The sequence below is a fragment of the Leptonychotes weddellii genome, chromosome 9 (assembly GCF_054177405.1).
Source record: "Leptonychotes weddellii isolate Sample4059 chromosome 9, ASM5417740v2, whole genome shotgun sequence".
In the NCBI taxonomy this organism is placed as follows: domain Eukaryota; kingdom Metazoa; phylum Chordata; class Mammalia; order Carnivora; family Phocidae; genus Leptonychotes; species Leptonychotes weddellii.
In genome coordinates this window covers 93,915,269-93,939,812 of record NC_138377.1, presented here as the reverse complement: position 1 = coordinate 93,939,812, position 24,544 = coordinate 93,915,269, and the positions used below count along the sequence as shown (strand labels likewise).

The window sequence follows — 24,544 nt, the reverse complement described above, 5'->3', positions numbered from 1 at the left end:
ATCAGGAGTTTCAGCCTCTTCACCTATCACGTCACCTGTGCTCTCAGCTCCAGGCACATCTCCTTCCTGCAATCCAAAGGCAACAGATAGTGTGTAATAACTGCTCTGCTTGTTTTCCTTCCCAGTTCTTCCCCATTTTTGTTGTTGTTGTTCTCAGAATGGATCTAAAAACTTGAATATGAGGAGAAAACTAGTACAGTCATTCAGTAAAATTCCCTTCCCAACATTCCCACCTGGTGGTTGTCCTGTCTTTATCTGATCATTTTCAGGGATGGAAAACTCACCACCTCTGGTGGCTTCTGCATCTTGACAACTCTGATTAAAGTCCAGATTTATAACAAGGTTCTACCCTCTGTGTATAGGTTGGCTCTTTGGAGCCACACAGAACAAAGCTAATCACTCTTCCACAAAACAGCTTTTGTCCCTGAGTTAGAGATTCCCAGGTCCTTCCATCTTTCCATGCTATGGCCTGGAGCCTCCTCCCCATGTTGGTGAACTCACTCTAGTTAAGTTTATACCCCATGAGGAAGCTTCGAAAACTGAACACAGAACACCACACAGAGTGGAATAGGACTATCACCTCCCTTTCTTAGATACCTGCTCCCATTAATGTTGCCTAATATGGCATATCTTTTGGTGGCTACATTGCTGAGTCTACTAAAACTCCTAAATTGTCATATTACCTTATATGTATAAAATGATGATGATAATACCTACTTTCTGGGGGGTTTTTATGTGCCAGGCACTATGCTAAGTGGCTTAAATAATAATAGCACTTAGTGTGTTTCATGAGTCAATTAATTTATGATATAGACAGAATTAAGCCCATCTAACAGATGGAGAAACTAGGGTACAGAGTAGTTAAATAACTTGCCCATGGTTCACACACTTAGTAAGCGATAAAGTTGGGCTTTGTAATATGGATAGTCCAACTCTCAGCCTCTTAACCACCAAGCCACCCTGCTTTGCAATTGCCAAGGCTGAATGAGATCTTTGGTTCTCAAAGCTGCGTAGCTTGGGGAGCTTAGTAGAAATACTGTTTGCAAAATAAATTAATAAAATCAAAGAAATACAGATGTCTGAGCCCCACCTGGACCAACTGAATTAGAATTTCTGTGATGAGAAGCCAGGAATCTATTCTAACGTGCTCACAAGGGCTCCTAATACATCTGCTTGCAGACCACTGTTTGGGCACCAGGGACTGACTCCATATGTAATCTAAAAGCCACTGATTCTGAGTGTCCACAGATTAGGCACCCAACTACCCTATAACAACATGCCTGGCCAGTCCCTTGAGCAAATGACCTGGGCTGTGTGCCCATGGAGTATGTCATCTGTAACAAATTTCATGACACAGGCAACCTCCAAGGGATGCTCAGTGAGTCTCAACTCCGCTGCATATTAAAATCACCCGGAGGCTTTAAAAACATTCACGCCCAAGGATCCACCCCAGATACTCTAACTTAATTGGTTGAGGGTGAGGTCTGGGCATTGATTAAAGTTCCTCAAATTATTCTAATATGCAACCCGAGTTGTACACCCCTGATGTAGTAGTCAAAAATTAATATTCATGAGGCCTGTGCTTTGAATCGGAAACAAATGAGAAGATTTTAGTCTGAAATAATTCCTGCCCTCCCTCCCCCAAACCCATCGGGAGAGAAGGCTTCCTGGAGGAGATGACAAGTCATTTAAATCCATAGATATGGGAGTGTCTGCCCAGCCTGCACCCTTTTCTCTGAGAACTGTCACACCTAACACCCTCTGAACGGGTGGCTCTTTTTTTCCATGTTGGAGTCAAAGCACCCCACCACTCCCTGCCATAGCTGATTGGACACAGGCTGGATCCCTGACCTGGGACCTAGTTTGAAGAGATTCTCTTCTGAGACTGGGAGCCAGTCATTGGTTGATCCCCCTGTGGACTGGAGGCCCCCTGTTGGGGTTTAGGGTTGTGTGTGCCCATAAGAAAGCAAATGAAGCCAGGCTGCCAGACGAAGCTGAGTGATAAAGCCTGCACACAGAGAAAGGGACCTAAGGGAGAGCAAGACAGAGAGTGAGAAGCCACTAGGGTGACAGATATCTGCTCAGGCCTAGGTGCAGTTCTTTGTGAGACTGATCTTGCCCTGGGATTCCAGGAGATACCTCTGTATCCTCTTAATCCCTTTCACTTGAGCTGGCTGTAATGGGTGTACTCAGGACATTCATGATACCATCAAGATGTCTTAGACCCTAAACCCAAAGTTGCTGGCTTAAGGATGAGATATAATTGACTGTGTCAAACAGAAAAAAACAGGGATGGAACTTGTAAACGAAATGCTTATTTACTGTCATTACTCAACCCTTACTGACCACAGTTGTGCATGCAGGCATTGCATCTCTCTCTGTGAGAGAGACAGACAACTCAGACGTGCATCCTGCCCTCAGGAACCTCACCACCTAGCAGGAGAACTAAGAGAGACTCCTAAATAGAGTAAGGGGAAGGCAGTGATAGGAGCCCTGAGACAGGGACCAAGTACAACGGGCATTCATTCATTAGAGGGGGGTGGGGGGGCCAGGAAAACTTGATGGGCACGGGGGCATGAAGAGTGGCCTGGAGAGGTGGGTGAGAGGGATATGAAAGCAGAGGGGAAGGGGTATCCTGAAGGGGAGGAAACCAAGGCCTGGAGGGAGAAAAACATAGAGACAAGGAGCCCAGTTTGGCTGGAGCGTGGTGGAAGAAGAGGCTGTGTGGCCGTAAAGACAGCGGCGGCAGGACTCTGGAAGCCCTGTAGACAAACCTCAGGGGTTCCAAGGCATGTATCCAGCAACCCTCCCCTCTGCAGAACCCCCTGACAGTTACTCCTTTTTTTAAAAAAAAGATTTTATTTATTTATTTGAGAGAGAGAGAGCACAAGTGGGGTGAGGGTCAGAGGGAGAAGCAGACTCCCGGCTGAGCAGGGAGCCCGATGCGGGACTTGACCCCGGGACTCCAGGATCATGACGCTTAACGACTGAGCCACTCAGGCGCCCCCTGACAGTTACTCCTTATGTTTTTACAGCATGTGACAGTTGACAACACAGTCTCATATATAATATGTCACTCATACTGAGGTGTTAATGTGAATTAACTGGCCCCATGAGGTACGTGATTTTCACAGAAAGGGCCATGCTTACCTCAGAGGAATGAACCTCAAATAGCATTTCAGACCTTCAAGAAGGAAGGATTTGGGGCCAGCAAGTCCTTTCCTGGGCCTCTTAAATTTCCCCACCTAGAAAGAGGTTGGTGCCTACCTGACCGCCGGGATCCTCCTCCTCCTGATCTCCCTTGACATCTGGATCGGGGGCTGGCGTGACTGTGACCGCAGGAAGCTGGGCTGGCTCCTCCTCTTTAAAGGATAAACCAGGAATAGGTCAGAAAAGTGTGCCAGGTTCCGAGGGCGATTGCCAGAGGCTAGTGTGAGGGGCTCTGGGGCTATGGCCCTTTTCCACCTCGGCTTCTCAGAAAGTTTGGGGAATTTCTTGTCGAAAGGAAAAGTAACGTGATGTGATTGATATAAGCTGTTATTGCCCTGTCCACAGAGACAGCTGCGGATAAGAGGACAACTGGGAGTGGCCATCCTTGCTCCCCCTGTATTCACAAGCATTTCATCCTATGAGCAGCTTGGGCAACAGAGACCAGAAAGACAGCAAAGCCCCCACCCTCAAGGTCTGACCCTTCCCCCTACCACCTACACAGAAAGGGTCCTGGTGACTTCAAAGGCAGCAGCTTGGACGCCTTGAAATAGTATTGCAGGGAAGAGCGACTCGGAAAGCCTGGAACGCTGGGTTTAGGAAGAGGCCCTCTCACTTCTTGGCTCTGCGGCTTTAGGTAAGTCACTCGACCTCTCAGCTGGGGTTTCCTTGTCTGTAGAATGGGGAGAATGGCTACTGCTCTCCCTCCCTCCAGGGGTTGCTGAGTGCATTAGGCAGGCCTGGTTTGCTGTGCAGCGCTCACAGGCCAGTAGCTCGCTCACTCCCTCCATCCCAGCTGCCAGAGGGATGCTACACTTCTCTATCACTGGACCTCTGGTGTCCTTCCCTCCTGGTGTTGCTGGTCTCAGACCAATCCCTAACAGCACTGTCCTTGTGTAGAAGTGACAGGAAGAAGAAATAGAGGCCAATAGAGTCTCCTCTGGGATGAGATTTAGTGAAAAAGAAGCGGGACTTCAATCACACACACACACACACACACACACACACACACACACCCGGGTTGGCCGGCCTGCCCCATCAGAGCAGAGTGTGCAGGGAGCTGTCCAGGGCCTCCTTTGGGCCCCAGTCCCGGCAAAAAGGGAAGACGCTGGAAGGAGGAGGCCGGCATGCGGCACCAGATCATCGCTCCAGCTGACTGGCTCCGAGAGGCCAGGAGGCAGGCCTCAGCCCCTGACCAACAGGAGGGAGGAAGGTGGCAGGAGGAAACCCAGCAGTCTCATCATCCTCTCACCTTCTGGTTTGTTCTCTGCGTTAGCGTGAAGCTTGGCTTTGGCCTCCTGACTCAAGCTCTCCTTGTCTTTGGAGGGGCGGGCTGCAAATGAGAAAGGGAACACATCTTACCTGGGACCCTGCAGTTAGGCTGGTCAGCTTCAGAACAGCTGAAGTGGGTGGGAGGAGGCTGGCCTGGGAGTTGTGGTCTGGATGCTGGTCCTACTAGGCTTCTTCATGCTGCCCATTTCCCAAACTTTCACCTTAAATCCCCTGCATCATTACTAACTGGCTGTGACCTTAGGCAAGTCACTTCCTCTCTCTAAACCTACTTCCTTTCTGGTAAAACGACATGGTTGGACTCAGAGGCAACAAATAGGATTTATTTCCTTCATGAGTTCAAGTGATGGCTGCTGGAGTGCTAGGTTGAGGAGGATTCTGATCCAAGGTTGGTAGGAGGAGGTGCCATGACTGATCAGTGATGTCTGCAATGAGCAGGGAATGGACAAAAAATGGCAGGGAGACATTTTTGCCATCCGTGAACTAGATTATCTGTTTGGTCCTTAGGAGCTCACTTTCTATGAATCTACCAGAAGCTCTGCTGTATAGCTCCAGGAGCACTCCCGGTGGCCATGTTCGTGAGACCTCCTTCTCTGGCCAGAAAGGGGAAATAGCTGACTACCAAGCTCCCTGCCCCACCCTTTCTGACCCCAGGTACCTGGAGCCCAAGCAGGGCCTCCTTCCACATCGCCGTGTACACACTTTGCCAGAAGCCTACAGAGCACTGTGTGCACAATCGAGCTGCTCTGACAGCGAAGCAAGAAAAATGAGGAGGGCAATCTCTTTCAAAATGTGCTTTACGTGGTAATTCAAGGTACAGGCACAGAGACTGAGGTGCAGGGGCTCATCAGGGTCCTCTTCATGGCTGTGTGGCCCCGGAGGGTGAGGACAATGGCACAAGTGATAAAACGTGGGCCGTGGAACATATTCTGGAGCCCAGGCTGGCTCTCTCCTGTGAGCACTGGGTGACCTTGGGAAGCCTGCATACCCTCTCTAAGCCTTCGTGTCCCCCTCTAAAAAGGCAACGTCATGATACACACAGAGCACTGATGTGGGGGTCCATGAGACAAAATAAATAAGAATGCTTTAACTGGTACAATTAAATCTTGCTAGGTTAGCTGGGATTCTGGAGCCAGAATAGTGGGTTTGAATCCTAGTGCTGCCACTTGCTAGCCAAGGACCTAGCCCACTGATTCCTTAACCTCTCTGTACCTCAGATTCTTCATCTGTAAAATCTTACAGGGTTGTTAAAGGAATAAGTAAATATATCCATGAATGTGCTTAAAACAGGGCCTGGCACCTAGAAAGCATTACATAAGCATGCGCTACAACAAGGATGAAGTGAGTAGTTGAGAGCAGTTGTCCCACCCAGGAAGCAACTCTGTAGGGGCCCAGCACTCCAGAGGGTTCGAGTTAAAAGGGACCCTGGAGATCCACTGGTTTATGACACAGACAGACTGAGAAGGTGCAACGCGGAAAACTGCGGGGACCAAACGCTGCCTGGGTCCAGGACGGGCAAGAAATATAAACAGGTCTGAATTTCCTCCTTTCAGCCTGTCTCCTAAACTCTCAGAGTTGGTTCAGCTGCAGCCGCTTCTGGCAAGAGGCTCCATCCTGCAGAGCCACCCCTCGGGCACATGAGGCCCTTCGAAGTGTCCCGGTGGGCCAGCCCCACAGGTCCGAGTCAGGGCCCAGAGCCGAGAGGTCAGAAAGCGGGCCCTCCACTGCCTCCTTCATCCACACAACTTCAGTGCCCCCTTGGCACGGATGGAGCATTGCAGTCTTCTGTGGGGCAACACGAGTTGCTGTTATCACAGGAAAGTTCCGCGGCTTCCAGGGCTGGCACTGAGACCATTGGCTGACTGTGGGCTGGAGGGGCTGGCAAGGAAAACCAAGTCCCCCTGTTTCCTTTGGACCCCCCTCGCACACCCTAACCTCTCATTTCCCACGACACTGAGGAAAGCAGGTCAGCTGCAGGGCCTCTTTCTGGTCCCCTCTCCCTCTCTCTCATGCATACACACACATCCAAGTGAAATCACCGTAAAAGGCATAGGGTCCTGGAGAAGAGAAGCCCTTTCACAGGGCAGGGGAGAGTTCAGACCACACACAGGCTCTGTGGAAAGAGCCAGAACACCTGGAAAGGGTGGAAACATCTGGAGAGCCATTTGGAACCAGCAGATGGAAACACAAATGTGTATCTGGAAAGTCTTAGGAACAAAGGCCTTTGTCACTGCTCGGCAAGGTCCCAGTGCCTCCTGGATGGGGCCTCGGGGTGTAGAATCAGAGTTGCCTCTCCGAGCAGGACTTCATCTCAGAGCCCAGAGCGTATCAGCAGTCACCGGCCACGGGGCCCTTTCCGTGGCCACATGTGCCCACGATGTATGAAGCCCGCTTGTCCTCCTGGGGCTGTGCCTGTCGCTGGCTCACCCAGCGTTCATTTCCTCTCATGGCCTCTCTGCTCTCAGTGCAGCTGGATCATCTCCTACTTAGTATCAATCTCCTCTGACCTGGGCCTGGCCCGGCCATCACATAATCCTGTTAGGACAAGTAGGTCAGCTGCTGGTCACAGAATTGGCCCAGGCAGGGGGGCCTGCGGTCCTATACAGGAGAAGATCTTTATCTTCAGGACTTTGCCAACCCAGGGACGGAGCTTCCTTCAGTGCCCCAGGCCAGGCATGCCCCCAGCAGCAATCACCCACAGGCTGCCGGGTGCAGCAAACTCCACTCTCAAAACTCCAGGGGCACCGATACTTGGGGGTGGCCTCTCTCAATGTCTGCCGAGGCTCAACTGAGGATTTTCGGAGGAAGATTAGATCATCTCGTCTTTGTCTCTGTTTTTCCCAACCCAATACCCTTTTAAATACCCAAAAACCCAATACTGTATCTGCAGGGCCTGAGGAAATTCTGAGCTCCCCCACCCCAAGATTTGTCCCTGAACCAGAAATGTAAGTCCAGGTGCTTCCTGATGCTCACGAGTCAGTCTCCGGTGTCATATTCAGCTCAGCCCTCTGGGGAAAGGGGCCAGAAGGCAGGACTTGGTAAGACGGATGGTGAGAAGCTCAGCTACTCCCATCACTTGTCCAGTTAGACATCAGGCCCCACTTTACTTTGGCCCCCTACCACCCCCAAAAGAGGTCCTGGCAGCTCCTTCGCGGTTCCTGGCTGGAGACGGGGTTAGCAGTTTTCGTAGGACTCCAGAGCTCAACACAGAGCACAGGGAGGTACCATTCAGAGCTTCTGGGCCATGGGGCCCTATAGGAGGTACCCCCAGCAGTGGCCCTGGCCAGTCAGCCTGTGCCAAGCTGCCTGGCTGGAGATGCTGTGGGATGCTGGAGCCAACCTGTGGGTGGTGGGCTTCGTAGGGAAGTCACTGAGGGCAACCCCAACATAGACCAGAGCAGGGCACACAGCACTCAGGGCCCCGCTAACTACAGGTGAACTCTTTTACAGGAGGGGACCCGGAGACAGGGAAGTCGTGGGATGTGGATACCTAAGGACCTTAGCTCCTGTTGAGTCCTATGCCTTCTCTCTGCCCTGTCACCCAGACTGTTGGCCTCACACCCCAGCTCTCCTGTGCTCTCGATTCCCCGCTCTGCCCTCATCCTCCCCTTTGCAGGCCCCTGTTCTTGTCCAGCCGCAGGAGGGAAGGAGTAGACAGGGGAGCGCGCAGGTCTGGGGAGGCCTTGCTTACCTTCTCCCAGAGGGTCCAGGCTGTGGAGCATGAGCTGGTAGATGGTGCTGCGAATGGTGCTGTTGTGCAGAGAGGCCGAGCTGCTCCCTCGGGTCAGCACCGCGGGGAGCACTGCTGGGAGCTGAGCGGGGAGAGCCGCACAGGCCTCAGTGGGCCCCTGCCCAAGCCAGGGGAAGAGCCGCACGAGGACCTCACTAACCCTGCTCCCCTCCCTTGGAAGGCAGAACAAAGCACAGGAGCCTGACCCTGGCCTCCCCTCTCCCTTCACCTCCATCAGGAGCATTATATCAGCCTCCCCCCACTCTTCCATGACTGGCTAATTCTACGTACGGAATAATCCCCCCAAGGTCTCAACAGGGAGCAGACAATGTGTACAAAGCATAACACATTACCTAGGGTTTGTCCTTCCCTGAAAATACACTCTCACAGAAACACGCACTCACCCACACACCACACGCACAGACCCACTGTGCGTGGGTACACTTTACGGTCCACAAAGCATCATCATGCTTTATCATTGCCCCAGCCCCAGATAAGCAAGGCTGGGATCCCCTTCTACAGAAAAGGAAATGAAAACTGAGCGAGGCTAGGTGCCTTATCCAAGGTAAGTGAAAGACTCAAAACTAGCGCTCAGGACCTTGGATTCCCAGTTCCCTTCCCTTTTTTCCTACACACAGATGCTTCAAGAGACCTTCATAGGCACACACATACTCACATCTATATGTGCAGATACCCAGATGTGACACACATAGAAATATCATCTGATTTACAAAGGAACATCCAAGACAGACCAACACTTGCTCAGTCCCTCCCTCCCTCCCCCCACCCCCCATCCCCCATCCCTCTGGAGTTGAACTCTTCTGCCATCTAGTGCTGTAGTAACACAGTACTTCACAACATGCCTAGGGATTTTCTTTGGATGAGGAAGATGTCATTCAGGCCCCAGCCTCTCCTCTCTAACGTTCCCATAATTCTTCCCAAATATCCCACCGGCAAAAGGCAGCTAAGATACAGTTTTTCAGAAACCTCAGTCTCCCCTGCTCCCAGTGCCCCTCCTGTGTTTCTCTTATTTCTGGAGCATTCCAAAGCCACAGGTACTTAGGCTTTTAGATCAATTCTAAGAGTTGGGGCTTGAGTTCGGCTAGTGCACAGTCATTTTACAGATGCAAAACTCACACAGCAAGCTAGTGGCAGGGCAAGCAGTGACGTTCTGGATTTAGCTCCCAAAGAAGCACCTCTTCCAAGGTCACCTTGGAGGTGACAGTCCCTCTGGCAAAGGAGCTGGCTCCTTCATTGGTTAATCCTGGGAGCACTCCCAGGAGCTTCCCAAGCCTGAACCCCGCCCAGGATCCCCAGCATCAGGGCCGCAGTGCCTCAGGTCTATGGCTGTCCTCCGAGACCCTGCAGTGTCCCTGCTGGGCAGACTCCACATGGCACCCACCTTTAGCTTCGTGTTTTCCTGTAGCTCATCCACCGCAGCTGCCCCATTGCCTGGCTGCAAACAGGGACAGGAATCACGAGATGTTTGGAGAGACCCTTACTCTCCCTCTCTACTTCCCTTTCTCTCCGGGGAACCCTCAGGTGGGAACACAGAAACACACCCAAAGATAACCTGCTCTCAGAAGATGTTTTACCATGTCCAAACCCCAGCCTGGCCTTTCACGGTCTGGCTTCCCTCTGCACACTGTAGGCCCAGTCAAATGTGTCCACTGTCTACAGTCCAGTAACACCAACTGTCTTTCAGTCCCTCTTTACCCACTTTGAAAACCTCATCACGGGGCCCCTCCTCCCATGCTTGGCACCCTCCTTCCCTCACTCCCAATATTTCAGGTCTCCATTTACACGTCACCTTCCTCTGGGGAGCTAAGGTGTTGTCTCATTCTCTTTTATAGATTTCTGTTCTTTTCCTCCATAGCGCTTTCCTCAATTTGTGTGTTAACAAACATTGCTAACATTGTTAACAAACATACAAATAAATTAACTGGCCCCTAGCGTCTTGAAGGCAGATTGCCTACTTCATTTGCCACTGTGTGTCTAGCACAAAAACACTCTTGGGCACTTCACAAGATTCAATAAATATTTGTTGAATGAGGCATGAATGAACTGTTCTCTAACTGTCCCCAATCCATTCCAACTGCTGGACCCTTGTTCACGACTCTTCTCTCGGCTTAAAATGCCTTCTCCATTCCTCTATGTCTACCAGTTTTTCAGAAAATTCAGGGTGAATTCTTCTACAAAGCTTTCCTGAATGACCCCTTCTACTCCCACCCTCACTCCAGCTCCCTATGATACCTCTCTCCTCAAAAGCTGTATAACAACAGTGAGCACACTTTTTTGTTACCAAAATCTGGCTCTATGATCGAGTAAGCACTCAGGTCCTGGGGAAAGCTGCAGGGCAGCCAGCTGGGAAATGAGACAGCCCTAGAAGAATCTAAGATGAAGAATCATTAAACCCACAGTACTTATTGTCTGGACCACTAGCCTTCTACCTTGCATTTACTGCTTTATAGTGCCATTTGAACTTTTAAAAGAATCATTTTTTAACTTTTGACCTATGTCAGTTATTTACCCAGCTAGATGCAATTTTTTTTTGAACTTTCAATACAGTCATCTCTGTTCCCCTAACCTGCAGCACATTTCTTGTACATAGTAGGTGCTCACTAAAGGCGAGCTGAACGAGTAGCTATCCCTAAGTAGCTTCTAGTGCTATCTTCAGGCAACATGGTCACCAATAGTTGCCCCCCCAAAACTGTCTTCACCTCCCCACTCTGGCCTCTGTGGCCAGAACTAGAACTGGACGTTCTATACTCTGTCTCTGTTTCAACTCAGAAAATAAAGAAAATAGTGCCTGAGCCAGGGCTCCTCACCCTCCCATCCACCCAATTTGTTCATTCATTCAGTTCTTATTTCCCCGAGCACCTGCTGTTTATAGGTCAGTGTGCTAGTGCTGTTGGGATACGAAGATGTTGCGGACACGTGTTCTATGTCCAGAAAGGAATTGGAACCAATGCTGACAAAGCAGAACGTGGTTCAAGAAATGAAAAGCGTAGATGAAGGTGTAGTGGTGGGAGAGACAAGAAGGCTTCCTGAAGTAGGTAGAATTTGAGTAAGCTTTGAAGGATGGGGGAGGTTTGAATGCTGGACGTAGATTGCTGAATGAATTAAATAAACAGATGGATGAACCAATGAATATGCAAATGAATGAAATAGAGCAGAAATAACCCATCTGCATATGAAGGGAACACTGCTGATTTTGTGAACAAATCTTCCGACTCTTTCATGACACTCGGGTAAGTTTACTGGCATACTGGAGGCTTTGGCACCAACCCCTGCTGGCCCAGCCATCTCACGTTTATCATGTCCAACCCTAACCCATTGAGTTTCTGGAGGCAAAAAACTGTGAGGAGCCAGGCTGCCCTTTGGGGTAGCTAGTTCTGTCCACAGAGGGGCAGGAGAGATTGACTTTTGCCCCGTGATGCACATGCCTAATGATTTTTCTGCTATCAGATGTACTCAAGCCAAAATATTTCTCTATGAGTTCATCATTCTTTGCACCCATCAGTATCTTCCGAGTTCAGCATGTACTTCTAATTTTCTGAAGCCCTTCACATTCGCTTTCTCATCCAAGACTACTAACTCCATGAAGCAGGCAAGGTTAGTATTATTACTGCTCTTTGATAGATGAGAAAACAGAGATACAGAAAGAGTGTGTCACTTGCCCACACTCACAAAGACAGTGTCAGAACTCTGATCTCCTGATCCCCATTAGATGTTGTTGTTGTTGTTGTTTACTAACTCATTTCTTTTCCCAAGCATAAATAAGGTAACGAGGTAAAATCTCTACTCCCTAGTGGCTCTGTTTTAAATTATTGACATTTTAGGTAAATGGACATGAATGTTCATCTCCATTTAGATGTGGATAATGGGTCTGTTATGGGTAGCAGTCCTGGCAAGTAGGTGCTTTCAGAATATGCCCTTAGTACCAACACATTTCACATCCACCTCTGACCCCAATCCATTGCCCCTCCTCTTTCTTCAGCCTCATCACCCCACCTTCTCCTTCTCCTCATGAAAATTAGCAAAGGGGCTGAGGAAACCAAAGAGGATGTTTTCCTGCCAGCCAAAGCCCCCAGCACCTGTGATGTATCTTGCTGAGGTTGAGCAGTGGGATCCCTTGTAGCCATTCATGGGAACCTGTGATGGCAAATATGGCAGTCCCTCAGGGGGCTCCCCCTCCTGACTTCCAGTTTCTATCTCCCATTGATGTAGCAGTTAATCACTGACCTATCGCCTTCTAGACCATCCATGACACATTTCCTGAACCACATATTTTAGTGTGTGTTTTTTTTTAGCATTCATTTAACAAATACTTACTGAATCCCTGGTCTGAGTCCTGCCTTCACCCAGGTTATACTCTAATAGGGGGCTCTTCACACTAGCCCTTTCCTGAGTACAGTCTTGCACTCTGATCCACTCATTTGCCTAAGCTGGAAACCCAGAAGTCTACCTGAATTCCTCCCTCTCCTTCACAGCCCACATCCAATTAGAGGTCAGACCTAGTTTCTTTCTTTTTTTTTTTTTTTAGATTTTTATTTATTTATTTGACAGAAAGAGAGACAGTGAGAGCAGGAACACAAGCAGGGGGAGTGGGAGAGGGAGGGAGAAGCAGGCTTCCCACCGAGCAGGGAGCCTGACGCGGGGCTCCATCCTAGGACCCTGGGATCATGACCTGAGCCGAAGGCAGACGCCCAACGACTGAGCCACCCAGGCGCCCCAGACCTAGTTTCTAAAAGTCCTCAAATTTCACCTCATCTCTCCATTCTCCCGCCTACAGTCCTGCAAAACCCCCCTGACTCCTGATTATTCCTCTTCTAGTTCATTCTCTATCCCTCAGCCAGAGTGATTTTCTAAACAAAGCACAAATCATGTCCCTCCCCCACACCCTAGGGGCTTACTATCCTCACAAGGGAGTCCAGACTCCTTACCTGAGCACCTATCAGCCTCCTCTTACCTCTAGTCCAGCACTGTCCAAGAGAAATAGAATGCAAGTCACACACGTAATTTTAACTATTTTAGTAGCCACATTTTTTAACGTAAAAGAAACACGTGAAATTAGTTTGAATAATATACTTTAACCCAATATACTAAAAATATTATAATTCAACATATAATTACTATAAAAATATCAATGAGCTATTTTGCCCTTTTTTTCATACTAAGCCTTTGAAACCCACTGTGTATTTTATTTTATTATTTATTTATTTATTTATTTATTTTTAAAGATTTTATTTATTTATTTGACAGAGAGATAGACAGAAGAGCACAAGCAGAGGGAGTGGCAGAGGGAGAGTGGAGAAGCAGGCTCTGCACTGAGCAGGGAACCCGATGCAGGACTCGATCCCGGGACCCTGAGATCATGACCTGAGCCGAAGGCAGACGCTTAACCATCTGAGCCACCCAGGCGCCCCCCACTGTATATTTTATACTTACAGCATATCTCAGTTCAGATTAGCCCCATTTCAAGAGCTGAGTAGCTCCATGTAGGTAGTGGTCACCATACCGGACAGTGCAGCTATGATCTCATGGTGTCTCATTCCCTTGGCCTCTCCACAAGCCCAGGAGAGTTCTTACCCCTTCTTCAGTCAGCCACCCCCTGCTTGTTCTTCAAGATTCTGCTGAACATCGCCTCCCGGAGGAAGCCTTCCCTGACTCTCTGGTCTGCTGAGATGTCCACTCTCTGCAGTACTAAATCCCTTAGCGCTTTCCTATACCATTACACATCAATTTTATTTATCTGTCTTCCCCACTGAGGAGGATTTACCATGGAGCCGGTGAAGCTTAATTTCCAAGGCCCATGTCTCCCCTACATAAACACTTTACAAGACCTTGTATTTGATTTTCGTACCAATAGTTTTATATTCTTTTTCTTAAAGAGTGTCACGCCCCACAAAATCTGGATCAACTCCCACTCTGCTGAGACTGAGCTCGTCCAGGACTTGGGACTGTGCCTTTTTTCTCATTGTAACCCCAGACCCTACACGGGCCTCATATAAAGGGATTCAATAAATGTTTGCTGAATGAATCAACACTGGAGTTCTTTAGCGCACAAACCTAGGGCCTCCCCCTCCCACCCCCCACTCTCTCTCTCAACTGGTCCTCGATTTTAATTATCACACATTGTCAGTGACTCACAAATTTCTATTTCTAGCCCAGACCTTGATTCTGAGCTTTAGGCCCATGTAGGCAACTGCTTCCTGGACATACCCACCTGGAGGTGACATAGCCACACACACTCATCATTCCTGAGCGGAAAGTCTTGAGTCTCCCTAAACCTGTTCTTCCTTGGGTCTTCCCTTTTGCACTGGGTGGGACCACCATCTACCCTACTGCTCAAGCCGAAATCCTGGCAGCATCCTTGACTTCACCTGCTGTCTCACCCTCACATCCACTTCATCACCAGTCCAGATGATCCTGCCTTCAAAACGTCTCTTAAAGATATACCAGCTGGAGGCCCACAACAGCCTCCTAACTGGACTCCCTTGCACACCTACAGTTCCTTCTCTACACAGCAGTTAGGAGCGACCTTTTAAATATGGCTCCTCATCACTTCCTTCCCTGCTGAGCTTCAGTTAAAATCCAAACTCCGTATTTGACCCACAGGGCCCCACAGGGAGCCACCTCTCCAGCGTTATCTTGTTCTACTGTCCCCTTACTCACTGACCATATTGGCCTCCAATTCTTTATGCTAATGCACTGAGCTCCTTCCGGGCTCGGAGCCTTTGCAAATGCTGTTTCCTCTTCCAGAATTCTTCCCCATGGAGCACGGGGTGGTTTCTCTTCTCATTCTGCAGATCTCTATTTGGACCTTTCTCCCTCCAAGAGCCTTCTCCTGCTCTCCCTCACTAAAGGGGGCCCACCACCTCCAGTCCTTCTCCACCATATGCATGCTTATTTCCTTCACAGCACTTGTCACTCCCTGAAATTATCTTGTTTTTACTTATTTAGCATCCATATGCCCACTCCCCCACACTAAATAAGGTTAGTTTTATATTTCCAATTTATTCAGGGGGCAGAGCATCTAGAAATCATGCTGTTATTTGTAGAACACCATAAATATTTAATTTCATATTTAATCCCATCATACACACTATGAGAAAATATTCCTGTGTGGCATAAATGCATGTAAAATCTCAATTACAGGTACACATGCATCCATGGAAACAACAAGCTATCGGACCAGGCATGATCAGGTGTTTGAGTTTTTCTGTTCATATTCGTTTGTTTCTTATTCATTCATTTTGTCATCTGCTAGCACCAACTAGCAGGTGAACACTAAAAAAATGTTATGAGGAAAAGAAGCCCTAAAATTGAGAATTCTACTCTTATCATCTTTTTCTGACAACTGGGAGGAAGCTAACTATCCAAGGGGTTAAAGGAGGGAACCCTGGGGCACCTGGCTGGCTCAGTCGTTAGAGCATGCAACTCTTGATCTCACGGTTGTTAGTTCAAGCCCCATGAGGGGTGAAGAGCCTACTTAAAAAAATAAAAATAAAATAAAAATGTGTGAATATTACCAAGAAAGAAAGAAAGAAAGAAAGAAAGAAAGAAAGAAAGAAAGAAAGAAAGAAAGAAAGAAAAGAAAAAGGTGGGAACCCCTCAGCCCAGGCTAGGAGGGGCTCTTTGGGAGCTTAGTGGATTCCCTGCAGCCTAGCATGAGTGGGGTCCACAGATGCTGGAGAGGCCTTCCTGTTCACAGGGCTTCCTGTCCACAGCCCTGCTGAATACAGGCCACTGATAGAAGCCCTTGGAATAAATGTCAACCCTGACTAGAAAGGGGAGGACTGGCCCCCTTAGGAGGCACCTGGTTTGTCTGCTTGGAGGGTCATGTTGGTTGGTTTAATTAAAAAAAACCTTGCCAGGGAAAAACAAAACAAAAAACAGCCCCCAATGCATTTGAGGAAAGAATGGCAGACTTTTCTCCAGAGTTTCACATTCTGAAGTATTCTTGAGGGCATGATGTGGATAGGGACCCAAAAGGATCCAAAATAGGCTTGTTCCCCTCCCCCCTTGGATCCCTTTTTACCACTGGTGCCCCTCTGACCATATTGCCAATCAGCATCTCATGCAGATGGCTGGTCTTTCTAGCTAAGCTGGGAGCTCTCTCTACAAAGAAAGGCCTATGGTGCTTCAACCACAGATAGATAAAGCTTTTTAAGCCAGGCCAGTGCATCAGCTTTGCTGTTTGTTGGCTTTCTGTGATTATGCATGGTCAAGGCAAGTCAGATATTTATCATTTGGGGCTAGAATAAATACACTGAGAGGTGTATAGTTTATATTCAGGTATACTTTATACACAGGTATAAAGTTTCAGAGCAAGTCAATAATAGGGGTCATAGGAGGCATCCCAAACCAATACATGCCAGTTTGACCAATGTCATCTAAAATAGCTTAGCTTTGATTTTTTTTCAGCCAGTGTCAAAAGAGAGACTCTAAAATTGTTACTATGTGTCCATGTCTGATGCTACACCATTTTATTTTTTCTAGAAATGCTCTTAAGTGAATTCTGATTAGAATCATTCCCTCCCCCCAAAAAAAACCTTTATCCCAATTCTAGGTTGTCAGAGCAGAATAAAAAGTAAAGTGAAAGGCCCTCCAGCTCAGAAACTCTACAGATATCAGTTGGGTAAATATTCAGGAAGAAAATGAATCGTTCTCTGCTGCTCTCATCCCCAAGTTGTTCAGCTGGAACACCTACAAGGATGTTGTACTTGGGAAAACAGCATGTGGCTGCTCCTGTCTGTTGGTGTATTGTCTGTGGCGGCTTTCATGCTACAACAACAGAGCTGGGTTGTGACAGAGACTGCATGGCCTGCAAAGCCTGAACTATTCACTGTCTGGCCCTTTACCATAGAAGTTTGCCAACCCCTACGTGAGATCATCATCCCACTCACTTTATAGATAAGCAATCTAAGGTAGGAAAGCAAAGTGACTTCGTAGCACTTTGTATAGGGTTCGTTCTATTGCAGTTACTCTTGTCTGTGCCTGTCCTTTCTACTGGAAGGAACACAATCTTTTCCCCACACTGTTTTTCATCTAAGCACTTACTGATAAAGGTTTGTTGAATTGCACTGACTTGCCCAGAGCAACAGGGGCAGTTTGCAGTGGAGCCTGGGTTAAAACCCAGATATACAGTTTCACGCGCCAATGGTGAGAACCACCAACAAGCTATGGAACTGGATGAGTTAATGATCCTCTCTGAGCCTCAGTTTCCTCATCTGCAAAATGGAGGTTATAATCCATCCTTGTAGGGCTTTTGTGAGAAATTGTTGAGATCAGATATGTATGGAATAGGCCCTCCATAAGTAAGGATTCCCTCCCCACTCCTTTCTCTCTCTACACTGGAGCCCCTGAACTGTTAGGGTTTCCTGAGGAAACTGAACCACATACTTGTGCACCTCCTGCTAGAGACGAGAGCCCGTGCTCACCTCTTTGGGAGATACAAAGAGTGTTTCCCCATGCAGTGGCAATGATGAGCCTGATGCTGTAGCTACCCCTCCACACCTCACCCAGGCTGGCAACAGAGGAAGGGAGAGGCCCAGATGTCTTTCCTGTTTCTGTTTCTCTCCAGAGGGAGCTGGCTCACACTGCCCTCCATCTCTCTTCCTACTGCTTAGACTTCTCGAGCACCTGTGGCTCTGACCTCGCCTCCTCAGCCTCCCTCCCTGGTTCCTACCACTCTGTCTGGTTATGCCCCACTTCTCTCTGACTTCTTCACTTCGGAGCATGGCTGATTGAATAAGCCGCTTCCTAGGCCCCCTGCTTTCCTGGGGTGATGCTCAAAGAGGGAAACCATTAGTCAAGGAGAGGTGTGAGTCAGTACATCAACAGGAGTGAGAGAGTAAGGCACGTTTATTTTCATGTTAAAGTGAAACAGTTTACAGGGGTGAGGACACACTCTTGCATAAACTGCAAAAATGAATGCCAACACAGTTTACTAGATCAACAATTGGATTTCCAGAGAATTGTTTCATGAATTCAAAACTGAATGGCTTGCTCTCAGTCTATCAGTGAAGTGCAGGACAATCTATCTCCCTCTGACCAGATCATAGGTAGTGGCCAGGAAACACAGACATAAAGATACAAGCAAAAACAGTTCTCTCTCTCTCTCTCTCCATCTCTCCCTCTCTCTCTCTCTCTCTGGCTTTTAGACACCGGAGATGAAATCCAAATCCAGATATTTTAAAAACCATTTCAAAATAGCCACAGTTCTTATTATTTGGACTAATTTTTAGTGAGGAGTTGTTAATGCTGGAAAGTACTAACTATAGGTTTTTTACTTTATTTTATTTTATTAAAGATTTTATTTATTTATTTGTGAGAGAGAGAGAGCTTGCACAAGCAGGGGGAGTGGCAGGCAGAGACAGAAGCAGGCTCCCCACTGATCAGAGAGCCCAATGCAGGGCTCGATCCCAGGACCCTGGGACCATGACCTGAGCCAAAGGCAGACACTTAACCAACTGAGCCACCCCGGTGTCCCTCAGAGATTTTATTTTTAAGCAATCTCTACACCAAATGTGGGGCTCAAACTGACAACCCCAAGATCAAGAGTCGCATGCTTCACTGACTGAGCCAGCCAGGCACCCTTAGATTTTTAATTTTAAATAAATACAGATTGACTTTCAAGTATAGCCAGTAATTCAACCTGTTCCGTTTTTTTTTTTCAATAACGCTGTTAATTAAAATTCATATTGGATTTGTTTCAGCAAATAAGAACAGAATTGTGATCGGCACCACTCTCACTGGTTGGCCAAGAGCTGCTACTAATGCCCTAGAAGAGTCTCTTAAGTAGGTTACAAATTCTCCTTTGAAATCATGATTATGCTTCACTTGTTTCACAAGCTCTGCTTTGATGATCTAGTCCTCGCAAAATGGAAAATTCAGAATTTGTAGAGTTTAAATAAAAACAGAATCACTGATAATGACCGGGAGGCAAGTCAGAGGCATTTTGAAAATTGCTGGCCTGATGTACATGAAGGCATTAGATGCACTTCTCAGAGGAGAGTGCCAGGCTTCATGGCCACCCTCAGCAAGGCCCTGAGGACTTCATCTGGGGGGAGGCCCTTGTCTCTTCATATTAAATGATGTAATGCTCTGAGCCTCCCTTTCTTTTTGAAGTTTCTGGCTTCAAGGAGCTGACAGGAAATAGCACTGAATGGGGAGTTCGGATACTGGGTTCCCATTCTGGTTCTGATACCTGCTGGTTATATAACCTTGCGTAGGACATTTCGTCTTTGGGGGCCATCTGCAAATATGGCAGGTGGAGCTCAGTTGACCAAACCAGACAAATAACCACTGTGTAGGGCCACCTAGAACGAAACTCGCTTGGATGATGATCGTTAAACAGGGCCTTTTGGTGACTAGTTGGACTCTGTCATTTCTGCCAGAGAAGGGAAGGGAGGGACCCGTCCAAGGTCACACTGTTAGTTAGAGGCAGAATCACATTAGAACCCAGATTTCCTGGCTCCTACTTCTGTGCTCCGGCCAGAATACCACATCATCTCAAAAATCCTAAAGGAAGTACATTTCATCTCTCTTGCATCATATATCTCCCAGACACGCTGCTGAATTTGGTCTCCATCCTGCCCACTCATCAAAACCGCTCTGGATTAAGTAGCTAAGTCCTTCCATTCTTTGCATGCAAAATTCTGCCCACACCAGTGGCTTCTCTGAGACATGAAAGAGGCAGGCTGAGAGCCAACCTTTGCCCGAACCCACCCTTTAGGAGCAGGAAAGAAACAGGGTCTGTGTTCCCTAGGGTACCTCACTTTGGAGTCAAGGAACGAAAACTTTGAGATGAATTTTCAGAGATCACTTCCCCACTTTAATCTTATCTTGCAGGTTATTGAGCCATGCAATGAACTTAGAAGGAAGGTCCCTCACAGGGGCACAGATATTCTTAAAAAAGAATTCTGGAGCCAAGAGAAAGCCTCAGGGCTGGAGTTCTGGTATCTGGCCTCCACTCGACAAGAGAGAGGGCCCTGCACCCAAGGCTAGCTTGTCAGTGGATGAGTGGAGCTCTCATCTCCAATATATCAAAAACAAAAACAAAAAACTTCCACCTTGTCAGACCCCATCCAAGCCACTAACTCCAAATCTGGAATGTGAACAAACAGGATTAAATGAGAGAGAAGGTGCTAGATGAACCCTAAACACCATGCACATGGAAGAGATTATCATTTTTCCCTGCCTGATAACTCCTTGGATATTCTCCAAAGCCCAGCTCAAATGTCACTTCCAAACACCCAGTCAGACCAACCCAAGTTCAAATCTTAGCTCCACTGCCTATTCGCTGTGTGACCTTGAACAGTGCTTTAAATTCATTAGGCCTCCGTTTCTTCCCCTGCCAATGGTGGATCGTAATAATAACCATCGGATGATTGGGAGCTGAGCCAAGGTCACTCTTGCCAAGCACCTGGCAAAGAATAGGGCTTTAAATGTTGAATGAATAGCAAAGGGAAGCAGAGCACCCATCTCTTGAGGCCTGACCCAGCAATTTCTACTCTACAGTCACTGGTCTCTCCCCTCATCTTTTTACCCCAAAGGGGCTACAGAAATTTGAGCCAGCCTGTCCTTACCTTGCTGAGGTCCCCTAGGGCCATGACCTTGGCCACTGGCCTCCTGCTGAGCTGCTCCTTCACCCAGACCTCGAGCTGCTTATTCCACTTCATGGTGAACACATATAAAGCATAGGCCAGCAGTAACAGCAGGCTTTCCCACCAGGTAATGAGGCTGTCCAGGAAGAAGAGAATGAGCATTATCAGGTCAAGGATGTAGAAAGAGACATCACGGAATAAGGGCCACCATGTGAGATTGAGGATCTCCCGGGAGAAGAGGGCACAGGTGCCGATGACAAAGAGGATGTTGAACACAGCAGAGCCCACGATGGTACCAATGCCCACGTTGCTGTGAGAGATGAAGACACCAATGAGGGAGGTGAAGAGCTCAGGGGCAGAGCCTCCAGCAGCCATGAAGGTGGCACCTGCCACATCATCTGAGATCTGCAGTTTATCTGTGATGACACCCAGGGCTGGGACAAAGTACTCGTCACACACGATGGCCAAGGCCACAAACACGTACATCATGCCAAAGATGTGCAGGACCACCCAGCCCTGTCGCCGCTCCTCTATGCTGAACAAGTCTGGGGGGTACTCTGCCTTGGAGTGAAGGTCTGGCCACCCAGGAGGCAGCGCTGAGGGATTGGAACTGGGTGCCTCTGGGATCATAGCTGTTGTCAGGCTGGGGGAGGGAGCAGGGGGCACCGCTGGGGCTGGCTCCACAACCACACAGTGACGGACCTGGATGGTTGGATTTGCCCTGACCTTGGAGGGTGATGAGGGCCTGGGTGCCATGGAAGATTTCTTTGCCAGCCCCCGGAAGGTGGCGGAGGATATTCCACTGGTCGACACGCTGGTTCCAGATAAGGGATTACTAATACTCCAGGTAGCGGTAGAGGCTTTGGTTTCTGTTGGGCCACTGCCTGTTGGGGTGGTGCGTATTGTCACTCGCCCCTCCGAGATGGCTGTGGTGTGCTCCAGGCCCATTCCCAGGGGCGCCGTCAGCTTGTTCTTTCCCACTAACCCCCGGGGCTTGGTCGATCTGTTATTATTCACTCTTCTGGGGGTAGTCAGGGTGTTCTCTTCCGTCATACTCCTTGGAGAAGTCAAGATGTTTGTTTCCATGTCATTTATCAGGGAAGTTGGCGTTTTATTAATTATTCCCTTGAGAGTAGTTGGGGTGGTTTCCTCTACTATTCTCTTAGAGGGGTTGGTCTCCAATATTTTGGTGGTTGTCATAGTTTCACTGTCTTTCACTGTTGTTCTGGGGGTGATCCCATGGCTCTCTGTCATTGTCATGAGTGTGGATGGGGCATAAGTGCTTACTAGTCTACCAAGTGGAGATGGGGTATATTTCATCACCTTTCTCCCAGCCTGAGTTGGGTGATAGCTCTGCATTTCTACCCTGGGTGATGTTGTTGGGGTATGATTCTTTACTGTTGGCCTTTTTGAAGTTGGGGTGTAGTGATTCAGTACTCTACTGGGTGTGATTGTGGTGTCTTCCTTCGTTCTTTCTGTGTCTGCAGCTGTTAGGCTGTAGTTATTCTTGGGCATTGTTGGAGTGATGTTGGCTGTCCTTCTGGGTGGATTGGGGGTATTCTCCATTGTTATGCCACGTGTTGCCTCATCCTTGCCCACTGTAGTTTGGGGCACCCGTGTGTCACCCATCATTTCAGAGCTAGCTCTTGGAGGGTCACTGCTCACCATCATCATATCGTTGTTAGGGAGGTCACGGCTGGCCAGTTTTACAGGGTGTTGGGAGGAGACTGCTGCCCACAATGAGGGGAGGCCCCGGGGGCTCCTCAGATGCTGGTAGGCAGAACCGATGATCAACATTCCCAACAGGAAGAAGAGTCGACTCCAAAGAAGCCGCTTTGGCCAGAGTAACCGCCTCTTCCGTGTTCCCATTCTGATCAATTTCCCCATGATGGCCAGTTATGCCTGGTTACAGAAGACCTCTCATTCTGTCCATGGAAAGATGGGGTCTGTTCTGGGATTCAGGTTGGTGATCAGTGAAGATTTCTCCATGAAGCCCAGCCAGGGGGTATCCACAAACCTGAGGGAGGGTAAAAAAAAAAAAGAGGTTATTTGCCCCTAAGAGGAGAGCTGGGAGCCATCAAACCATCACCTAGAAAAGAGTGATGACAATTCATATAGAGGCCTTTGTGCTAGGAAGCAGTTGTTTCTGCTGGAACAAAACTACCCCTACTGCCTGTTCCAGAGAAAAATGCCCGCTCTTAGGAAAAAGCATTAGAGGTCCTCTGTGCTGCGTAGGCATGCCAACAGCCCAGGTTCCTGAGCTGGGTCTACCTCACCCTCTTTGGGATCCCTGCGAGAGGTCTGCCAGCACCCCTCAGGTCCAAGCCTGAGTTGCTGGGAGCCAGTCATCCACAGTTGGTGCCCCAGGCCACAGATCTCACCTTGTCAAAGGCAGGAGGAAGATAAGGAGACAAGATTTTAAGCTTTAGACAAAAATAGGCAGCAGAAGAAGGCAGTGCTAGAAACATCAAGACTCCGTGTGGGTGTTTTTTGGTTTTTTGGTTTGGGACCCATTTAAAACAATTCCATGGTATCACCCAGAGAGGACAAAGCTAATGTCATGATGCTTCCCAGACAGTGTGGTGTGGTGGGAAGAACATGGAGAATGGAGTCAAAGGCCTGGATTTCCAGCCCTGCTGCTTTCCCGCTGTGCCACCCTGGACAGGCGAACCTCATTGCCTCATCTGTGAAATAAACGTGTTAACATATGGGTTGATTATGCAAAGATGATCCTTGGAAGGACATCTGGAGAAGGGAAACAGAGATCGGGGTCTGAGGAAGACTTACTTTTCAGTAAATCCTGATGTTCAGTTTAACTGTTTAACCTTTTTATCCTGTGCCGTTTCATGATATTTTAAATTTAAATTTAATTTATTTTAATAGAAATAACAATAGGGGGCGCCCGGGTGGCTGTTGGTTAAGTGGCTGCCTTCAGCTCAGGTCATGATCCCAGGGTCCTGGAATCAAGCCCCACATTGGGCTCCCTGTTCAGCGGGAAACCTGCTTCTCCCTCTCCCTCTGCCTGCCGCTCTGCCTACTTGTGCTCTCTATCTCTCTGTCAAATAAAGAAATACAATCTTTAAAAAAAAAAAAAGAAATAACAATAGTAACAACACATACCTATGTCACAGGAATGTTGAGAGAGTAAAAACACATAAGGTCTATGAAAAGCATTGTACAGAATCAAGTGCTACATAAGGGTTAATTTTATATAAAATTTTAATTTTATAGTTTTATATAAAGGTTTAATTTTATATTCTTCAGGAGGGGAAGAAGAACATGAAGGGCTCTGAAAAAATCCTCAATTTATAAAGAAGGGCACTGAGGTCCAGCCCAAGTAAATATTTATTAAATCTCTAGTGTCTGCAGATTATTATAAAACAATAACTAGAAATGGTTGGTTTTGCATTTAAAGGAATATATTAGAAGTGAGATGAGTGACTCATGGAGTCTCAGGTCATTAAAGGTAGGAGGACTTACAGACACTAGTTAGCGTAACTCCCCATTTGGGACCTGAAGAAGCTGAGATCCAGAGAGGAGCTGGACTTGCTCAACCTGACACAGCTTGTGAGTGGCTGCGCAGGTGAGCCTTCTAATGCCCCAATCTTCCCAGCAGGCCACACTAATTAGAGACGCAAATGCATTTGTCTTTTTTTTTTTTTTTAAGATTTTATTTATTTGAGAGAGAGAGCGCACGCACATG

General features: G+C 48.1%; 1 protein-coding gene across 1 annotated transcript in view; it reads right to left on the bottom strand.

The window, feature by feature from the left end:
* Nucleotides 1-24,544, bottom strand: part of SLC24A1 (solute carrier family 24 member 1) — a 38,656-nt gene that overhangs the window by 5,337 nt on the left and 8,775 nt on the right. Inside the window, exons 2-7 of the mRNA XM_081831291.1 lie at nucleotides 20,824-22,858; nucleotides 9,626-9,683; nucleotides 8,189-8,299; nucleotides 4,460-4,540; nucleotides 3,268-3,362; nucleotides 24-66 (exon numbers count right to left, since the gene is read on the bottom strand). Of these exons, the coding sequence (XP_081687417.1) occupies nucleotides 24-66; nucleotides 3,268-3,362; nucleotides 4,460-4,540; nucleotides 8,189-8,299; nucleotides 9,626-9,683; nucleotides 20,824-22,728 (2,293 nt within the window). The 5' untranslated portion in view covers nucleotides 22,729-22,858. The remainder of the gene's footprint in view (nucleotides 1-23; nucleotides 67-3,267; nucleotides 3,363-4,459; nucleotides 4,541-8,188; nucleotides 8,300-9,625; nucleotides 9,684-20,823; nucleotides 22,859-24,544) is intronic.